Source organism: Lissotriton vulgaris, chromosome 1_1 (assembly GCF_964263255.1).
Source record: "Lissotriton vulgaris chromosome 1_1, aLisVul1.2, whole genome shotgun sequence".
Taxonomy (NCBI): Eukaryota; Metazoa; Chordata; class Amphibia; order Caudata; family Salamandridae; genus Lissotriton; species Lissotriton vulgaris.
In genome coordinates this window covers 777,266,006-777,286,201 of record NC_141685.1, presented here as the reverse complement: position 1 = coordinate 777,286,201, position 20,196 = coordinate 777,266,006, and the positions used below count along the sequence as shown (strand labels likewise).

Below are 20,196 nucleotides of genomic sequence, written 5' to 3'. Positions count from 1 at the left end.
TTCCCTTGGAGAGATCTTCACAATACTTGCCATGCTGAACCCAAACTAGATCGACTTATATTTTGGAATGTTCCATTTACATTAATAAAATAGCACTAATATTGTTAACAGAACAAAAATCCCATGTCAATGGAAAACCTAAAATAACCATAACCAAAGAGTTTCTATTCCTGACTCTTTAGTCTATAACTATTTAAAGGAAATACATAGTCATTAAAGAGACATGGACCAATTGTGCCATCATCATCAAACTGGCCGATAATGGTGGAAATATTGTGATCATAATCTGGAAAACAAAGAGAATGAGCAGATGGACTATCAGATGAAGTGTGCTCCCAAAAAAAAATGAAAATCCCAATCACGAGCTCCAAGATTTTTAAGATAAGTTGAGTTTGAGCTGAAATCAAGAAACACTCATTGATGATGAGGAGGAGAATTAGACTATGGACTGGGTAAAGAGAGTCCTCTAGACCTGGCCTTGAACCTTTCACTACATTGTAACACAAGCAAAAAACACCAAATTCAATGACATTTCTAATGGAAGAAGTACTCTTTGAGTAGCCAATAACAAGAATAAATGTATGGCAGGCGGTTGAAAGATTAACCCCATGTCCTCATGTGCTTGGCTCTTCACATAAATGTCTTTTTTTTTGCAGATATCAAATAAAGACAGTCCGATGGAAGACCATGAAAAAAACACTTGTGAGGAGGAGATCGATTTCGAAGGCTCAGTAATGAACACAGGTAACTAACAATAGAAAATAGAAATTTGTGCACACTTGTTGAACTCTCTGTTGAGCAGTTGGTTCCTTCCTCTTAGCACTACACTAAAGCGATGACAGGAAAACACCAGCCAGGTCTATTGATTCGGCCATATTCGTTGATGCCCAGAGAGCGCCTTCTTAACTTGCTACAATATGCGTTTTGGTACGTGTGATACTACTACAGTATTGAACTAATGAGTTCAGTGAGATCGGAGGTTATTGGGCGCAAAGTATCTTGTTGCAAATTACATTAATGATTTGCATCAAGTGTCTTTTTGTGTCCTATTTACATATTGACCTCAAAATAATTAAAGGAAACGTAGAAAAAATGTTGAGCCCATTTTGCACGTATTATTAATGAGTACTATTAACACACTGGCATATAAGTGTCCAGTAGCGACCTGGGCAAGTAAGTGCAGTGAGGAGGTGGGGCGGGGTGAAATTGACAAACAACAGGAAAGGGAATGTAAAATAAATAAACCCACTTACCTTGGACTCGCCGCATTGCAGAGTCGACGATGCGGCAAGTGCAAGCGCAAGGTAAGAGGCTATATATAATTATTTATTTGATGTTACCTATCCCTTCATTTGTCACTTTCACGGCCCCACCCCACCATGTTTACCTGCACGGGCCGCTACTGGAGCTATTGGCGCTGTAAATGACAACGTTTGTTTTACGCGTAGGTCTGTAGGCAAAAAACCTAAGGCACAGCATAGGTAGCACAATGAAGCAAGGAGCAGCAACCTAAAATGGGTGTTAACACAAGTGTACACGGGGCAGTACCGCAGAAAGGTTGCGCAAGAGGGAGCAAGGTAGCAACTTTGAAACTTAGGTAAAAGGTAGTGTGAGTATGTTAAATACACCTATACGAAGGAAAACACACTTATTAAGTCTAAAAAAAACACTGGGACACAAGTGCAATACAAATGTACTTACAGTAGAGGAGGTGGGTGCATGAGTTCCCAGTAATAAGCTGGAGTGCTGGATACACATTCCAGAACAAAAGCAAAGAGAAAAATAAACACAATATTTTATTATCATTTTATTTTTCCGCTGCTGGCTGAGCCAATGTGTGCAGGAGGGGCGTGTCAGGGCCATGGAAGGTAAGAGGAATGGAGTGGTATGTGCACTTCCAGGTGCGCATGTCTGTTTAACCAGCCATCTTAGGCTGGCCAAACAGACATTCGCACTTAGGTTTCTCTAACCCAGCTGGGATGCACAACTGGGTTTGAGAAACATCACAGATTCCCTGTGCATGAGCAAGTGTTAAACCGGCCCACTCAGACAAATACCCAGCTGCTCTCAAGGTTGGCAATAGCATGAGAGCAGTGCATGGATTGCACAGGGAGCTCTGTTGCTGTCCAAGTGTCTGCAGGGACGAGGAAGCAGAGGGACACCGAGGCGAAGGCAGGCAGCAACTTCAGGTAATTCTTTTTTTATAACTAACCCTCCCCCCCCCACCCCGGGCTTCCCCTCTCGTGCTCCCCCACACCCTCCTACACCCCCTCCACATGCGCCACCACATTTTGTTTGTGTCGGCCACCACTCCTGGATGCTCTTACTTCATGTGACCGGTTTCAACTTGGTGTTCTTCCCTCGTGTGCCTGTTTGCACACCCTCATACCAAGTCCACTGTGTGTGCCTACCATCTGTGGTTGGCCGGTGCCTAGTTACAAGAGACATATATATAGCGTATTTGCATCCGTGGGATGCCAGTCCTCTTGTCCACTGCTCGCAGTATTACATAGCTCCACTTTAATAAATATCTGTCACTCCCACCGGTGTGCTGTTTTTGTTTAGTATCACCATTTTGTTCACTGAAGGTAATCTGCACCTCCAAGGCTAATGTCTGAGGAGTAACACGCCTGGAGCAATGCTGTGCCAATGTTCTGGTGCCATACGTGCACTTCCCATTTGACTCTGGCTGTCCAGTGACGATCCCAGGGCCCTGCCTAGCTGTTGGAAGGCCGCATTAACCTTGTGGACAGATTCTTGTATGAGATGCAGTGTTTCACTCTATACAATAGTTTCTGCATGTTTGTACTTGATTTGGGGTGCATTTGTGCTGGCAGGGGCTGCTGTGAAAGCAAGTGCATGGCGAGGCCGCGACAGCTGCATCAAAGTCACCTAGGCTTGTCCTGCGGTGATACAGGGTCATACCACTCAATATAGGATCATCAACCCTCCCAGGTTCCTCTATAAAGTCAAGGGCTCACTCGACAGAGACCTTAAAAACACAATTAAAGATAGACATATTCATAGAAGAAGGTTACATCAATCCAATCCAAAAATTCTTTATTTCGGCCATTTGAGACCATAAAAGATTCATTAAAAAACATTAAAACATTTCAAACACATCCACATACAATAAAACCATGACATAATACATTTCATAGGTAGTTCATTTCCCTGGAGGGGCTGTGAGGAACGATTTCATTACAATTCATATCACTTTTCAGTCTTTTAGTAGTTTTCCCCTTATCTGCCACATGGCCATTATAAACTTGGCAAATGCAAAGACTATGTGGGGCAGGGTACTTGTCTTCAGTATTCTGTATGAATATGAATAATTTCTTATGCCCAAGTTCCTACACAATGGCACTAGCCAGTATTTCCTCGGTCTAGTGCAGGCCGGGCAAAAAAACAGAACGTGAATTTCTTCCTCATCATAGTTATTGCACCCAGGACAGATTTTATCATCCCGCATTGTCCATTTGCAGGTGAACGTTTTCAAGGGCAGGGTGCTTAGCCTCCATTGGATGAACAATTTCCTTGCTAAAATAGGATATATGATGTCCATAAAACCTTCAAAATGATAAGAATTTTTGGAATTCAGGAATTGTTCGGTCAGGGTGCCAATGTTGGGTGCACACACAAGAGAGAGTAAACTTTTCTCCTTGAATATTTCAACCAGCCTTTTGCGAGGGACCCTTTGGCAGCCTCTTTCAGGAACCTCCCATAACTCAGGGAGTCCCACATGATGTAATTCTCTCTTGATAAAGGCCAACCACGGGATTGATTGGGGTCAATAGATGACGAGCCAACAGCAGGGACTGGATGAGCCATATCTAGACAGAGGGCATTATGGTCGCTATCTGTTCTTTCTACTACCCTAAAGTCCTGGACCTTGGACCACAAGCCTGTCTCTACAAAAATGTAGTCCAGTCGCGATTCGTGGTCCTTCCTATTAAAGGTGCATGATGAAGGAGTGTCAGATGGGGTGTGCCCGTTGCAGGCCCTCAGGGCAAAGTTCAAAGTCAAGGACATAATCTGCACTGCAAGAGGGGACCATGATTTAGGATAAGGGGATTGGCATGGTGGGATCCCCCAATAATCGTCTTCAGCGGTTAGGGCGCCCTCCTTCAAACCTTCAAGGGGTTTGAAGTGACAGTTAAGGTCTCCACCCATCAATATCTTACAGTCGGTGGGAAGTGGACCCAAGAATGATGAGAGATCATCCAAAGTGGGTGATTCCATGGACGTGCTGACTGGGCGAGAGTACACATTAACAATTGCCAAATTGAAGGCATTGGGCCATTTAAGGAGAACACATTGTATGTCCTCCGAAAACGTAGGTACTATCTCCGCATTACAGCCAATGTGACTGGCCACCCAGACAGCTAGTCCAACCGAGGGCCTCCCTTTACCATTCCACTTGGCATTGACGTAGAAGGTTGCGTAGCCTGCTCTGAGGAAGGGTTCCCTAGCCCAAGTCTCCTGAAAGAGACAAATGTCGCTGCTGCCTACTAGGGAAACCCAATCATTTGTGTCTATTTTGTTGGCCATACCTGCCACATTCCAGGAGAGAACCTTCATGGTTCCTTCGGGGGTCTTGGGTACCATCCCCCGGATCCTCTCAGCAACGGAACCTAGTGATGGTAGTTCAGACCTATGCAGTAATGTTCCCTGATCAAGTGGAGCTTCAGGTATTAAAGTAGGACCAGATGGACTTGGAAATAAATTATCTAGTTGGCCCCGGGAACTGCTGGTAGTTATGCTCTCACAGGGAGATGCATCAGGATCTCGAGTGATAACATCAGTTACATCTCTTCCTGTCCCCAACCCAGCGGTTTCAGAAACTACACCTTGAGTGTCCCAATAGATGCGCCCTTCTGGAGTCAGTCAACCTGATCGAGGCAACTGTTTCTGTTGGGGTGTACATAGTTGCCATAGACGGGGGTGTCGTAGAGAGAGGGCCTATACCTTGACCCGTCAACAGCAAATCCCACCCTGGTCCAGCCTTCGTCCCTCCTCAGAGTCGCATCTCGTACATTGGGATAGAAGAACGACAGGGGGACCAGTTCTATAGATGTATTCCCTGGATTCCCAAGCCAATTACAAATATACGTAGCAACCTGGGCACTCCTAAAGCTTACAATTATACAATCACCCACATTTTTTCTTGACAGTGTACCCAACCAATGGGACCCTTCTGACCATCAGTACTTCGCCTCTTAGGTTAGGTGGTAGGGGCCTTTGGACATTTAGCCAGCTAATAACTTTGTTACGTAGGGAATCATAGGATTACACCGCATTGCTGGAGAGCTCAGGTACCCCCATCAAAATTACAGTATAGGCCGCCGCCTCGGGAGGCAAGTTAACTGCTTTTCTTCGGTTAAGGGTGTTACCTATTCGATTAGGGCAGTCAGCCATTACATTAGGGGGTCTCTCCTGTCCCAATGAGCTAGTCGAAGTAGGTAACTTCGACCTCCTAACAGGTGGCACCGGAGGCAATTGCCTGGGGAGAGGTACAGGGGCAGGTTGTGGTGGGCTGATTGTGGGGGGGTTCCCCGCGGAAAGAGTTGTTGGCAGAGTTGAAGCCACAATAGTAGAGTCACTAGGCAGGAGAGAGATCCCAACACTAGCCCCATTAACTCCATTTGTGCTTAATCGCAACCCTTGCTGATCAGCCCCACTTCCACCTGATCTTTCTATAGCTAGAAGTCTAGCCTCAATGCAGTCCAGTTTGAGGGAGAGGGGATCCAAAAGACTTTTAATAATGCCAGTGAGTGAGCAGATGATATGCTCTGAAGTGTTTGGAAGTCCCCCTCCAAAAATAAATGGACCAGCGTGCGGGGGTATGAGGTTGGTGGCGTGGGCCACAGGACTCGCCGTTTCAGTGACGCTCCCAATGGAAGAGGTTCCTGGGGTGTCCATGCTGTCATTAGCGGTGTTTAGGGTGGGATCTACTTTAGCCCTTTTAGCACCTTTAGCCTTCCTCGATCTTTTCCTTTTTGGAACAGCGTCCTCTCGGAGACCCATGCAATCCGCTGCAGTAGAACCATTTCCCAAGTCGCTAGGTAAAATTGTCTGTGGAGTAGGGGAAGATGCCACCTCATCAAGGATGTGGACTGAGTCTCGATCCCTATGTGAGTTAGATGGTGTCCTCAACTGCTGCAGAATTGACTCTATAGTTTGATCGATGCTATCCATGAGTGACAAGTGTGTAGCATCCAGCAGTAGTGACGATCTAACGTTGGAAGAAGGCCCCGAGGAAACCAGGTAGGAGCTTTCAATTCCTTCGGCTATATGTTTTTCTAGGACTGTGAGGCCCTTATTTACCACGGTATTAGCCTTTGCAAGAAAAATATCCAGAGTACCTGTGACCAAGGTGGCCGCCTTGCTTCTTGTTTCCCTCGTTGCCATTTTGTTCAAGCAGAACCTCAGGGTAGCCAGGCAAGGTAGTGAGGTTGGAATGTTCTGGAGGGCGAGATGTTAGTGGGGTTGCCCGGTCCGGTCTCTACCGTCCTCTAACGGCCTCAAACGGCCCGCCCTTTGCCCGGCCTTAGCCCGGCGCCCGCGCGCGCGTCCTTCGAGGCGCGTGTCAGGGCGTGATCTTGTAGCCAATGGGCGGGCGGGGCGGCACCCAGGAGGAAGGCGGGGTCGCTGGGGAAGAGTCTCCAGGTGCGGCTCAACACATGACGCAAACAATCCTGGGACTCGCAGTCCCGCTGATGCTTCCACCGCCCACGATGGTCCTTCTGCTGCCCGGGACTCGGGTAAGGAAGAGAACTCCAAATATCAAGTTCTGCCCCACACAACTCCGAGCGGCTCCCGCGAAGCGGGGGCCACGAGTCGTGGCTTTAATCACCCAGGAGGAAGGCGGGGTCGCGGGGGAAGAGTCTCCAGGTGCGGCTCAACACTCGCCGCAAACAATCCTGGGACTCGCAGTCCCCCTGATGCTTCCCCGCCCACGATGGTCCTTCTGCTGCCCGGGACTCGGGTAAGGAAGAGTACTCCAAATGTCAAGTTCTGCCCCACACAACTCCGAGCGGTGATACAGGGTCATACCACTCAATATAGGATCATCAACCCTCCCAGGTTCCTCTATAAAGTCAAGGGCTCACTCGACAGAGACCTTAAAAACACAATTAAAGATAGACATATTCATAGAAGAAGGTTACATCACAGGACAAATACGGTACAGTAGCCGCTCCCCCATGTAATGTTGCGCTCACAGTGAAGATGGAAAATGGAATGATTCCAGCACATAGTACATCAGGTGTGTGCACAAAACTTCGAGCTTTCTTATGCATCATTATTTATGCCTTCAGATGCGCCCAGCCGTTAGGGTTGAGGTGATACAACATTCGGGTCATGGGGCAGTTCATAGTTGCTCAATACATCCCTTCCCCACTTTACTCTGGCTCTCTGTAATTTGTCTGGCGTACAGAGTCATTCAGTCTTTGACTGGAGTCAGTATTGGGGCGCATGTTATAGAGTTGGCTCTGGGGAATACTGATCAGCTCCTCTTGGCTGGTTTTATCCACTGGACTCACAATTGCATTCTCCTGATGGTTATGATCCTGTGACTCCTCTCCCTTTTGTTGTTGGCCATTGAAACAGTGCCCTATTTGGCACCCTCGTCATGGCTACTTTTGTCATCTTCTCTACTCCCTGTGGAGGCATCCACTCTTTTGCGGCCACTGAGGGGTGATTTGTTGGTGTCATATGCAGAGCTATTGTAGGAAGCTTTGGAATGGTGGGCCATTATCTGTTCTATCTACTCTGCGAGACCAAACAGGGTCAGGACCTTCTCTAACACCGGGCCAACACTGGGGAATGCCATCGACCCAACTAGCTCCACTATGGGTATTTAGAATGACTGTCTACCATTACCAGGTTGGTGCGCCAATCTGGGAAGCTGCCAAAGTTGAGGCTTACTTTACTCCATGGAGCCAGTGCCGTTGTAATGCATGGGCAGGCTGGGCAGTTGCCAGAGAGCCCCACAAGCATAGGGGCACCATGCGAATCCATGCACAGACCAGAATTTAACTAGGGGGCGGCTGCTCTCCAATTATTATTCCAGAGAGTAGTCGTGTAGGCAGGGCCCAGTGCAATGCTTTACCCGGGGGCCTTTAATGCTGTTCAGATGGTCCTGCATGGAGCCTCACTTCGTTCTTCTGTAATGACAGGTCGCTGGGTATTCCGGGCTGGTGGTCACTTGGCAAACCCCACATCATTCACAGCTGCTTCCCCTCCAGGGAACCACACCTTTTGTCTCAAGCAGTTCTTTGTCTTGGCAGCCCCTTGGTGTCCTCCATGAGCTAGTTCCACCACTAGGTGTGTCAACCCTGTTGATATGACTATACGGCACCCTCGTAGCACAAGGCTATCTGGCGTCAACTTTAGTTCATGTCTGGCCCTCCGGAGTTGCGTCAGCCTCTCCTTGTCTGGGCCTCGCCACTGGTTAGCTCTCTGCAGGAACCTCTTTCCGTAGCATCGCTGTAACTTTACCAACATACTGCATTTTCCACAGTGCTTTGGCTAATTTCCTGGAGTCTCAGTGCCCTGGGGCACACTCCCATGCTCATGGTCCAGATATAATCTTCTGTCCATTCCGCATCTTTCTCCAGTGATGAGTGTCAAGAGAGGAAATCAGCTGGGTTCTAGGAGCCTTGTTGATATATTGTTTCAAACCGATACCGCTGGAGCTGGATTGCTCACTGTTCTATCCTGGGTGGGAGATGGGGCGCCATGCCGTTAAATAGCAGGTCTAGTGGTGTATGGTCGTGATCATTTATCACCTTCGACGCTCATGACGAGCTCAGCTCGTCATGATGTACACCTCTCATACACTCATGACGAGCTGAGCTCGTCATGGAGCATGGGTTTCTGAATATTTCAGCACCCAGCAGGAATTGCTCTAGCAGCCATGGAGTTAAAGTGGTCACCTACTGAGTTACAGGTTCAAATGGCCACAAGCCCACTTGATGGTAAGGGCTTTTCTTTCGATCTGGGTGTATCTGGTTTCTGTTGTGTTGAGTGCTCTGCTTGCAAAAGCGAGCAGCACCCACCACCCTGGTTCCACCTCTTGCATCAGTACGGCCCCAAGCCTTACAGGGCTGGCATCAATGAGGAGTAGGTAGGCCATTGTCGACTTGCTGAGGAGTGCGGTCTTGATGCGTCAAAACGTCTCATCCTACGTGATGCCCCAGGCCATTGGACTTCATTAGTGCTCTGAGAGGTTCGGCAATAGGGATGAAATGCCAGCAATAAGTGGCCATCCCCAGGAAACTGCAGACCTGTTGTGGTTGTGGGTGCTTGCTGGATCGCATGTGATTTCCTGGGGTCAACCTGGATACTGTCCTTTGTTAATAGATAGCTGATAGCTTGAAGAAGTAGCATTTCTCCCAATATAAGGTGATGCTGTGATCACACGGCTGTTTCAGTGTGGCTGGAGTCAGCAGTAATGTTCTTCTGCTGTTGTAGAGTATACCAATATGTCATCGCTGACATTCATCACTTCGTGGAGCATGGAGAGAGCCACCCCAATTGCATTTTCGAACACCTCAGCAGGTCTCAAATTTCAGGTGTTGTACCCCTGCAGACCTACGTACATAGAGAAAGTTATAATACATCAAGCTGTTATTGGTGTTTCCTGGAATTAAGGTTGAACTTTGAAAACTACCCAGCCCCATTGAGATCGGCAATGAGGTCGTCCATTGGGTATTTATGCACAAGTGGATCTTCCCTGGTTGTTTGAGTTTTTCAGCGATGACTATCGGCGACACCCACAGGGTAGGCCTGGATACCTTCTTGATGACGCCTAGTTTCTCCAACCTCTCCAACTTCAGCTCAACAAGTGGTTGTAGGGGGAATGGGATTTTTCGATATCTTAGAAAGACTGGCTTGACTGTCTAGTTTTATCAGAAGTGTTTGGAGGCACCCAAGCCCCTGGAACAAGCTGGGGAACTGGTGTAACAGTTCATCTATTTGGAAGGCCTGCATGTTCCGGGTGAAGGACATCAGACCAACGTCTTCTACCATGTGGCATCCAAAGAGGGTCTCAGCCTCCCCTTCAATGACAAAGAACTATGCCGGGAACTCCTTACTGTTAGACTGAACTGGTGCAGTCTTTATCCCTTTGAGCAGCAGGGGCTTGTGTCCCCTGTAGGGGTAAATTCGGGTCATTTACTGTGAAATCCATGGCTTCGGGCATAGGTGTCTGTACTGCTGGTAGCATATGACGTTGACAGGCACCCCTGTGTCGATGAGGGCTCTAATGGTTGTGGCTGTTCTAATGACTTTGCATGAAGGTTGGGGCCGTTTTTGTCTTTTGAAGTGCTCCACAAGGGATATGAGGAAGACAACCTCATCATCTGGGGCCTACTAGTCTTGGGGGTTGTTCGACCACGTGTGCCGTGGAGTCGTACCATGGTCTCCTGGGTTGGCCAGTGAGAGTTGTCGGACCGCTTTGGTCGCCAGTGTCTGCTCTCTGCTGCCTCGGGTCCTCAGATCTCCACAGCATACCTTCATAAATATGGTTCTGCTTGTCACAGTTGGAGCATGACTTTCCTTATGACGGGTAGTGTTCCAGGGCATGTTCGCTTCTTCCACAGTTCTGGCACTGGGTCATGGTTGAGGACACCATCGCCTTGGGGCAGATGTTTTTCGTCCCCATGGAAACTGCGTCCTTGGCTTTGGACTTGATGACGGTTGGAGCGCTGTGAAAATCAAAAGGGAGTGACCCCAAACCCAAGAGAGGGGGTACCACTGGTAAGTCAAATAAAAGGATTTCTCCTGGGACTGTTCAAATCCCCACCAATTGGTGTTGATGGTGGAAGGTTACCCTAACCAATCGCTCACACTCAGCTATATCATGCATCCATTCATAAAGAGTTCAATTCCTCAAAGGTGGACAAGTGACATCAATAACAACGTAACTAAATGTGAAAAATACCATGTATCTTTAATAAAATCAATAATAATGTGTTCTACAACATTTATAAAACAATTTGTATATACAAAACCATTTAAAAAGTCCTATTGACCAATCATTTTCGCATGATCCTCAAATTAAAAAAGACAAACTGTACAAGCATGTTTGTTTGTCAGTGCTATGCCCATTTCAGTGACACACACTGCTGACAGGTGGTGTGATTGCACAAGGCAAGGATGTTGTTGAGACCGATGTTGGGTTGAAGCAGTATCCGTCCTGAGAGCATCTTGGACTTGCATCCCTGGTTAAGCGGTGCCTGAATTTCTTTAGAATGGTCGTCCGCTCTGCAAGAACTGGCCAACTTGCAGAGATGGGCATAGTTGTTATCAATCTTTGCTGTTCAGGGATGGTTGGTAGATGAGAGATCACCAGTACAGGGTTGAGCACTGATGATACGGCAGTCAGCAAGGATGTAGGCCAAACAGGCCAGCTTTAAGGCCTGTGTCGCGACTGAAGGCTAAGGAAGTGTGGATGTCTGTCCCTCAGGTAGCGGGAGCACGTGGGCCATTGGCCTTTTGCAGGAGATGCCGCTTGGACCAGCTGCCAGAAATCAAGTTCCCAATGGCCGGAGAGGGAAGCCCTGGCTGCTGCTAGAGACATATGTGCATGCTGCATCTGCAGGACATTGGCTCCTGAAGACAAGTGCAGGCTGTGAAACATTGAGTTGTTGCACGAGGGAAGGCAGACGGCGTTGGTGCAGTTGCTCAAGCGCTGGCCAGGCGTGTGCAGGGGTAGGTGCAGCGGGTGAGGCTGCGGGGGAGTGGCTGCCACATAGAGTCAGGGGCGGCGGTGAGCGCGATGGCCTTCCTTTTACACAATATAGTGTCATGCTCACAATAGAGAGCGGGCACCAATGCTGGATAAATGAATGGCATTAGCACGCAATACATCGATTGTCTTACCATGAAGTCATTTAGGGGTCTCCCAACACAGGAGCAGCTCATCCTAATGGACGTCATTTGGAGCTCCATTTTCCTGGTTTTCTGTCAAATTCTTTATTACACAAATAGTGAATATTAGTATTCACTATTAGTGTAATAAAAAATTAAGTATAATGAGCAGGACTATGACCCTATCTGACAGCAATGGGAAAAAAAAATGCTTTGAAATGTATGTTGTATGCATGCGAGTGTGTTTATCTGAGAGGTAGTGCGTGAAGGTATGTGTATGTTTAGACATCTTTGTGTGAATGAAAGTAAAGGCCAATTGTGTGTGATGTCCCTTCCGCTACCCAGACATTTTGGTGAATTGACACCCGGGGGTCTTACATGCCTTTATTCATACCCTTGGCCGCACCCGGCCATGAGGGTTGAGATGATACAACATCTGGGTCATGGGGAAGCCCATAGTGGCCGGCTGGCTCACTACAACTCCCACAGTCACATGTAAGGAAATGGCTTTCTCGCAGTACAACATATGTTGCTAAGCATTGCAGACGCTTTCTGCAGTTGTATCTTACACCTTTGGCCCCTGTTGGCGCCCTAGTCAGGGGCGTAACGCAGGCCCCTGCGGTGCGGGAACCTCCCTGAAACCCTTCCGGGGGGCCCCCAGCCCTTCAGGGGACACCCATTTAGCCCAAAGCCAATGAATATCTGTGAGATATGGAAGAGTCAGTAGCCCCTAATCACATTTTGCAGGGGGTCCACGTCATTATTCATTACGCCACTGGTCCCAGCCCTTCCTGGGCAGATGTTTGCTTGACTGCGCCAATTACAAAAAATGTGGTTTTATTTGAAGGGTGTTAGTTGAGAGGGGTCTGCTTGTCGGGGTACCCTTGGTAGTGATTACCTTTTTGTGTGATGTAACACTAACTTTTCTAGCTGTCACACAGTACGCTGTCATACATGGCAACATTTTAGAGCAGGAAAGTGGGAGATTTAAAAAAAATAGTCGGAAGAATGTATTTTCCCCATTAACTTAATCAGAAGCAGAGGCAATCTGTCTGAATTTGGTCTTTTGACGTGTATGGTGACAGACAATCAGCTTTTCATTTTTGACAATTTAATAACATAGCGCTAACAAAAACAGAGTTCTAAAGACTTTCTGTTATACACCATGTAAACCTGCCAACAATTACTTTTTAAGGCCTGTCACACCCTCTAATCTCCCTCGTAAGCCTTCCGTCTCAGGATATATATGTCTAAACTCAAAGTGCCTTGTTTCCAGCAGATCGTGATTCGCCAATCCGAATCTGGTTTCTGCATGCAGGACTCGTGAGGGAGGGTTGAAATGTATGCGCTGTAAGCACTCCCATTATTCAACTGCCATAAAAGGTAAACAGGGGTTCTTGGTATTTGTATTTTTGCAGTTTCCAGAAATTATTGATAGCTTTGTATGTTAGGGATATTCAAATATCAGCGTGTCCAGGCATCTGACATACCACGACCCCGCACTTTTAGCCTCAGAGGTCAGTTCACTGATTTTGTGACAGCCCACCCAGCCCTAGTGAAGCTGCCTCAAATGGCCACTATCTATCATAAGTACTATAATTACAAATATATACAACACAAAAAATGTGTGAGTTCTTGCAAGTTCACATGCACCACTTTAAATGTACAAATCCCAACAGTGCCAACTCAACCTGTCATATTTCCAAGCTTGATCAAATAAACACCACTGAATTGGTTAATAGGAAAGCTGCGTTACAAAACAACAAAACCGTGGTATTAAGAGCTATTGAAAATCCATCTACATAAAGATATCTATAGGGCGAATTGTGTGAGAAAGTTTGAGCATTGCCACTTTTGCACATGGTAGAGTTTGTTGATTTTCTGCTTTCGATTACTAATTTATAATTTTAGGTATGAAGTGCACTAATTATAGAAGTTGAATAAAGTGCAATAGTGAATTTCTAGACCCAATTATAGTTGTTTTAACTCACAATATTGCCCTTACTTTTTGATTGACCAGTGAAGTTTACACATTGCATGGGCAATCTGGATTACCCACAATAAGACACTGATTGAACAAGAATACTCACTATCGGAATGTTTAAAATAATATGCGGTAAGCTCATGGACAGTGAACATGTATTCCGCAGGATAAGATAACTGCTCCCTTTTTGCGTCGAGCCTAGGCAGTGCGCAAATGCTTTCTATAAGACCATCTGTCATGACTATATGGAGTGGAATCCTGCCTGCAGCTTGCTATTGATTCACTCCTGCCTCGCTCTCTTTTGCTGGCTGCTTGTTGGTTGGAGCTCCTGATACATCAGTTCTATTTCTCGCTGTGGAGCACCGGCCAACTACAGTTTCCTTACGCTGTGGGTGTATATCTGTTCCTTTCGGAACTACTTGTTTTATTTACTGCTTGTGTTACACAGTGTGTGCGCCTGTTTCTCGCTGCATCGTTATTTCATCATCATTGTGCCCTCTTCACGGGCTGCCGCACTATACCTTTCATTTTGTGCACCTATTTCTTACTGCTGAATTTATTTTATAATCACGGTGCCCGCTTCATGGGCTGCCGCACTATTACATTTATTTTGCTCCACTGCTGGCATTTATTTTATAATCACTGCGCTCACTTCATGGGCTGCCACGCTATAACTTGCAGTTCCAGAGAGAAAAGGGCAGTCGTCCTGCAGCGTCACCATGTTGGGAGCTATGTTTGTATTAGGTGGCGCTGGAGGCCGCGAGACAGTGTGGAGTGTACGATATATCGGACACTACCTAACTGCTGGACTGGGCACTACTTCCTGAACTCTGCTTCCGGGCCTCCGATTCTGCTGCTTGGCTCAGGGTGCAGTGGCACAGCTGTGGAGCTGTAGTTCGTGTTGACAGCAGCTGATCTGTTATGTGTTTTTTCTTTGAATTCTGAACTGATAGATCATAGAAAACTTCATAGTTTGGGGAGACTTTTTCATTTAAATTTTCTCTGGTGTATATTCCATTGTTTAAAATGGTTAGCAGGTTTTACTAGGTTTCAGGGCCGGACTGGTGATTCCCCCGGGACTAGGCACTCCCCCGGAAGGTTGGATGGAGTGGGGCCATTTTTTTTAGCGGGGGCTGGTTTTGCTAGGGCCGATTTTTGGTCCATGAGTCAGAGTCAGATAGTACTGTAGACAGTAGTCTGTCTGTCTGATCTACGCGCCACTCCTTGCAGGGAAAAAGCACAACTCCCAAGAGTCCACTCTCTGCCACTGCGCAGTCTTACTCTTGACTTCACCCTTGGGGTAGGGCTGCCTCCTGGTGTCCAATTGTCATGCGCATTGCGTCACGCTTTCGTGCAATTAAAAGTGCCGGGGCAGATTGGGGGCAGTGGGGTGCTGGCAATCATCTCCTCACCGCCGCAGACATGTTAAGGCAAAGGGGCAGTGGAGACACCAGCAATAATGGCAGGGAGAGAGGAAAGGTTGGAAGGGATAAAGAGATGAAGGTGGGAGAAAGGGATAAATAAAGACTGAGGGAGAGAGAAAGCGAGGAAAGACTTCTACAAGAGAAAGATAGATGAAGCATGAGAGTGAAGGGCAAGGGGTTGTCCAGAGGGATGACAGGAGTAGGGGATGGGAGAGAAGAAAGGAAGAATAGGCGCAGAGAGAGAAGAGCTAGAAAATTGCTTAGGACAGACGGAAGAAAGGGAGTTGGCAAGGGAATGAAGACTGATAAGCGAAGGAAACCAGTGAAAAAGGGAGGGAACATCGACGGAAGATAAGAAAAAAGGGAAAGATGGCGGTAAGATAATGAATGATTGAGCAAGGAGAAGTGAGAAGCCACAATGTGTCTCGGCTAGAAAAGCCCATAAGGCTTATATCTGAGATATGAATCTTGGCAAAGCCAATTCAGCCATTCAGCCTTCTGAGGTCGACACATTGATTTCCTTTAAATTAGTTCATAGCAGCACGTTATTTAAAATTCTTAGAAAAAGTAAAACCTACTGCATTACCAGCTATGCAGCCAGGCCAGTTTGTGAGTGAGAGCGAGGTGGCCTGATGGGGGTTCTCTTCCATGTGCTTTGTAATGAAAATGTGCTGTAAAATGCACCATTTTAGTCTGTCTTTTTTTCTAAATTTTCTTAGAGAGGAGAACCCCCCTAAACGCCCCCCTCCCTATTTCTAGTGGTCGGGCTCGCTCGCTGCGCTCGCTCACCTACGTGCCGGATGGGGGCTGATCTGGCAAAATTTGCCAGGGATGCTTTCAGTTCCCAGTCCGGCCCTGCTAGGTTTAGACCATAATCGTTATATCTAGCTTGACAAATGCCTTCATTTTGTAGTTACCTACTTTTAGTAACCTCTGTGTTGCTGTGACTACTGAGCTCTGCTTCCATGTTCCCATGTTGGAACCTTAAAGTAAAGTGGTGTCAAATGCGTCATTGTGCTTGTGTGCATTAGAATATATATGTCACAACTCCTTCACATCCGTCACAACTCCTTCACATCCATGTGCGCACACAGCAGCAATCAAGGAATGTTGAGAAGTTGCAGTGGGGCACTCATGTGTGCCTGTTTGTCACAGTACGATTTTTGGTATACGGAAAGTATTGGGGTGCTAAACATACACATGAGTTATACTATAATTTGATTTATAGGCATGGGGAAAATAAATATGGAATTTTCCAGGTTGCCACTGTTTTCGTGGCAATTGCGCAATAAGTTCCAAACAGCTTGCAAGGGAAAACATTTTTAAATTCACAGCGGGATTTTAGCAGATATATTTCTCAAACGCTTGTGCGAAATGTGTTCAGTGGCTTACTCACTGTAGAATGCTATAATGTGCACATTTGTTTCTCGAAATCCTATTACTTTTTAGGTCTCGCACCAGGCGACGCAGCGCGGAGCGCTGTCGCTAGCGAGACCTATTGTCATCGACTATGCTTTCAAGGGCTTGCAAGGGAGACAGGAGATTGGCAGGAGCAGGCTGCAGGCCGGCCGGCCAGACTGGAAATGTGAAGGCGCACGTTCACCACGTACAGTCACGCGCTGTTCATCTCCTGTCTCCCTTGCAAGCCTCATGCAGTTACTTTCACTTTCCCTCCCCTCTCCGCCGTCGGCTCCACGGCCGGTCAACGCGCACCAAAGTCGATTTCCCTCACACCACCAGCAGCTGGTAGAAGCAGCTGCAGACTCAGCTTGGGCAGTAAACTAACAGCTCTGTTCAGCAGCGGGAGGTGCACGGCCTCCAGTGTGGACTATGCGAGGTCAGAGCGGAGAGCACACGGTGAGGAAGCACTGCTACATACACCCCACTTCAACACCGGTCATTATCCCGTGCATACCCTTCCTTCTCCGTACCAGCCTGATCCGCGAGGCTCCCGTCAACTACTGCGGTCAGACGATGCTTCTCTCTCCATGATGTGTACTCGCACAGCAAACCCCAGGGAACTTTAAACCCCGTAAGATCTGGGCAGACACACAGGAGGAGCCTGGCTCAACAGCAATCCTGAACAAGCCCCGCCCCCATGTTTCCTCTTGTAACGTATCATTTGCTACCTCTTGTACTTTGTTTGCTCTTGATACTTGCACAGTTGTCACTATTGCCTCATGTAACATAACATTTGCTTTTGTAACATGCTGACTAGTATTTTTTTCCTCATGTATCTCTACTGTTCCTATTGTGAAGCGCTATGACACTTTCGGGTAAAGTCTGCGCTATACAAAAACGGACGGAAAAAAAATAATAATAAAGCCCTCCCCTTGGGTATAGAGCATGCTAAGTCCATTGTGGCAACAGGCTGGCAGTGGAAGTTGTGGGGGAGGGGAGCGAGGTGCAAAGTGGATAGCTTGTCCAGCACCTCTTGTCAGATCCCAGAGTGTAGGCGTCCCCAACACAGGTAATCTCCCGTCCCCGGAGGAGCGTCAATCTCTGCTGTGCCTCTCCAAGGGCAGCCGGTGCGCTCTCGAGGGCACCCCCGCAACTCACTCTGAGCCCCTGCCCTCAGCCATGACCCGCACTCTGCTGTCGTGAGCAAACCACAGGAGAGTACACAGCCCTCGCCAGCAGACATTAGAGAACCCAGCCCTGCCAGCTCCCGTGCCCCGACAGACCACAGTGGAGGACCCAGCCCGCCAGCTCCTGTGCCCGCTACCCGGACGACCACAGCAGAGGACCCAGCACCCCCAGCTCCTGTGCCCGCTGTTCAAACAGACTACAGCAGAGGACCCAGCTCCTGTGCCCGCTGCCCGGACAGACCACAGCAGTGGGCCCAGCCCTGCCTGCTCCTGCTCGCGCTGCCTCTCTTGGCTTTCCAGGTGCCACCCTCTGAGGGGTGATGGCCCCCGGGCACACTATCCCTCTGCTCTCGGTGCTCCTCCTTAACCATCTCCGCTCAGCACCAGGGTAGGACCTGCCCACCAGCACCCCCGGGGTGAACGGATACAGTGCACCCTCCGTACTTCAACCTGGCCAAGGGCACCTGGATCTCAGCCTCGGCCGCCTGCAGGGAGGAGAAGGAGACGGGCCGGGCCATCCCAGACCTCTACTGCAAGCTGGTGGGGGGGGGCCTGCGACTGGCGACCTCAGCCAGCCCATCCAGGTAACCGTGCGCGCTGTAAGGGCTGCTGCGTGCTGTCTATACTGGACTGTGATTAAGAAAAATGGGGTATGACACAGACAAAGTCAAAGGACCTGGGTATCGTATGGTACAAAACAAAGTGGTCCTAGACACAATTTATCAAACTCATGTACATGAATTATTCATTTTTACTCTTTGTAGGACTTAATCCTGAAAAAGAAGGAGACAAAACAACAAGCCAAATGCGTTTACAGTATTATCCTAGATACGCAAAACAGATTATGCGACACTGAGTTTGCGTGTAGCAATATAAATTCGCAGTTTATTTCACAATCATATATACATATTTATAAAAACCCAAGAAAGTTTGGGGGAATTCTGCCAGGCGCAGTAGATAGTGCAAATGTTTTAGTGCTCAAGTGAAAGTAAAGAAGAAATTGAATAAAAAGGGGGATAATCAAATGATTTTAAACAAGAGACTAGGGTTCTGTTCCCTTAGTATTATGTCAGCCCCACGTATATTAATCATACGGTTTGGATATAGTCTTTCCAAAGAAGGGGGGGAGGGGAAGGGGTGCAGGCATCAAGGAATGGGGGGGAATCGTCGACGTTTCGACCCTGGCGCTGTGGAGGGGGCTTCAAACACCTCAGCTACGGGTCTTCCTCAGGACGGAACGGGGGAGGGGAACCTATACTGCAGAGAGACAGCGCCCCAAGAATGAGGGTAGCCACCAATGGATGGCGTCCTCTAAAGTTTCAGCAAATGAAAACTTGATATATTCCTCTTCCTGTTAATGGAGAGGGCTGAATGGGAAATTAATCCAAAACGCCGAATGGTGAATCTTGATTAAGGCAGACCAAGGATTAATTTTATGCCAAAAACGCCCTCATTATTGGGGTGCTGTCTCTCTGCAGTATAGGTTCCCCTCCTCCGTTCCGTCCTGAGGAAGATCCATAGCTGAGGTGTTTGAAGCCCCCTCCACAGCGCCACGGTCGAAACGTCGACAATTCCCCCCATTCCTTGATGCCTGCACCCCTTCCCCCCCCCCCTTCTTTGGAAAGACTATATCCAAACCGTATGATTAATATACGTGGGGCTGGCATAATACTAAGGGAACAGAACCTTAGTCTCTTGTTTAAAATCATTTGATTATCCCCCTTTTTATTCAATTTCTTCTTTACTTTCACATGAGCACTAAAACCTTTGCACTATCTACTGCGCCTGGCAGAATTCCCCCAAACTCTCTTGGGTTTTTGTAAATATGTATATATGATTGTGAAATAAACTGCGAATTTATATTGCTACACGCAAACTCAGTGTTGTATAATCTGTTTTGGGTATCTAGGATAATACTGTAAACACATTTGGCTGTTGTTTTGTCTCCTTCTTTTTCAGGATTAAGTCCTACAAAGAGTAAAAATGAATAATTCATGTACATGAGTTTGATAAATTGTGTCTAGGACCACTTTGTTTTGTACTATACTGGACTGTGAGCTGGACACTCAGGCGGTGTTATATACATTCAAACGCCCCCCCCACCTCCCCCCCACCTCCAACGGAGCCTCTGTAGGGATCATAACACCCAGATAACCCTGCAATCCACAGGGAAAGAATTGTAGTAACACTACACAAACACATCTATAGGGAACCGAATACCGCACAATATCCATGGGGCCCCGGTTAGCCCATCCAAGCCACCCCCAATCCACTGAGGGACACTGATTGTTACCTATTGGGGTATACAGCCAATGCTGCGCAT

General features: G+C 47.6%; 1 protein-coding gene across 2 annotated transcripts in view; it reads left to right on the top strand.

The window, feature by feature from the left end:
* Window positions 1-20,196, top strand: part of PDC (phosducin) — a 110,958-nt gene that overhangs the window by 44,400 nt on the left and 46,362 nt on the right. For both annotated transcript variants that reach the window (XM_086956132.1, XM_086956124.1), the window contains exon 2: window positions 657-744. In XM_086956132.1, the coding sequence (XP_086812258.1) occupies window positions 678-744 (67 nt within the window). In that variant the 5' untranslated portion in view covers window positions 657-677. The remainder of the gene's footprint in view (window positions 1-656; window positions 745-20,196) is intronic.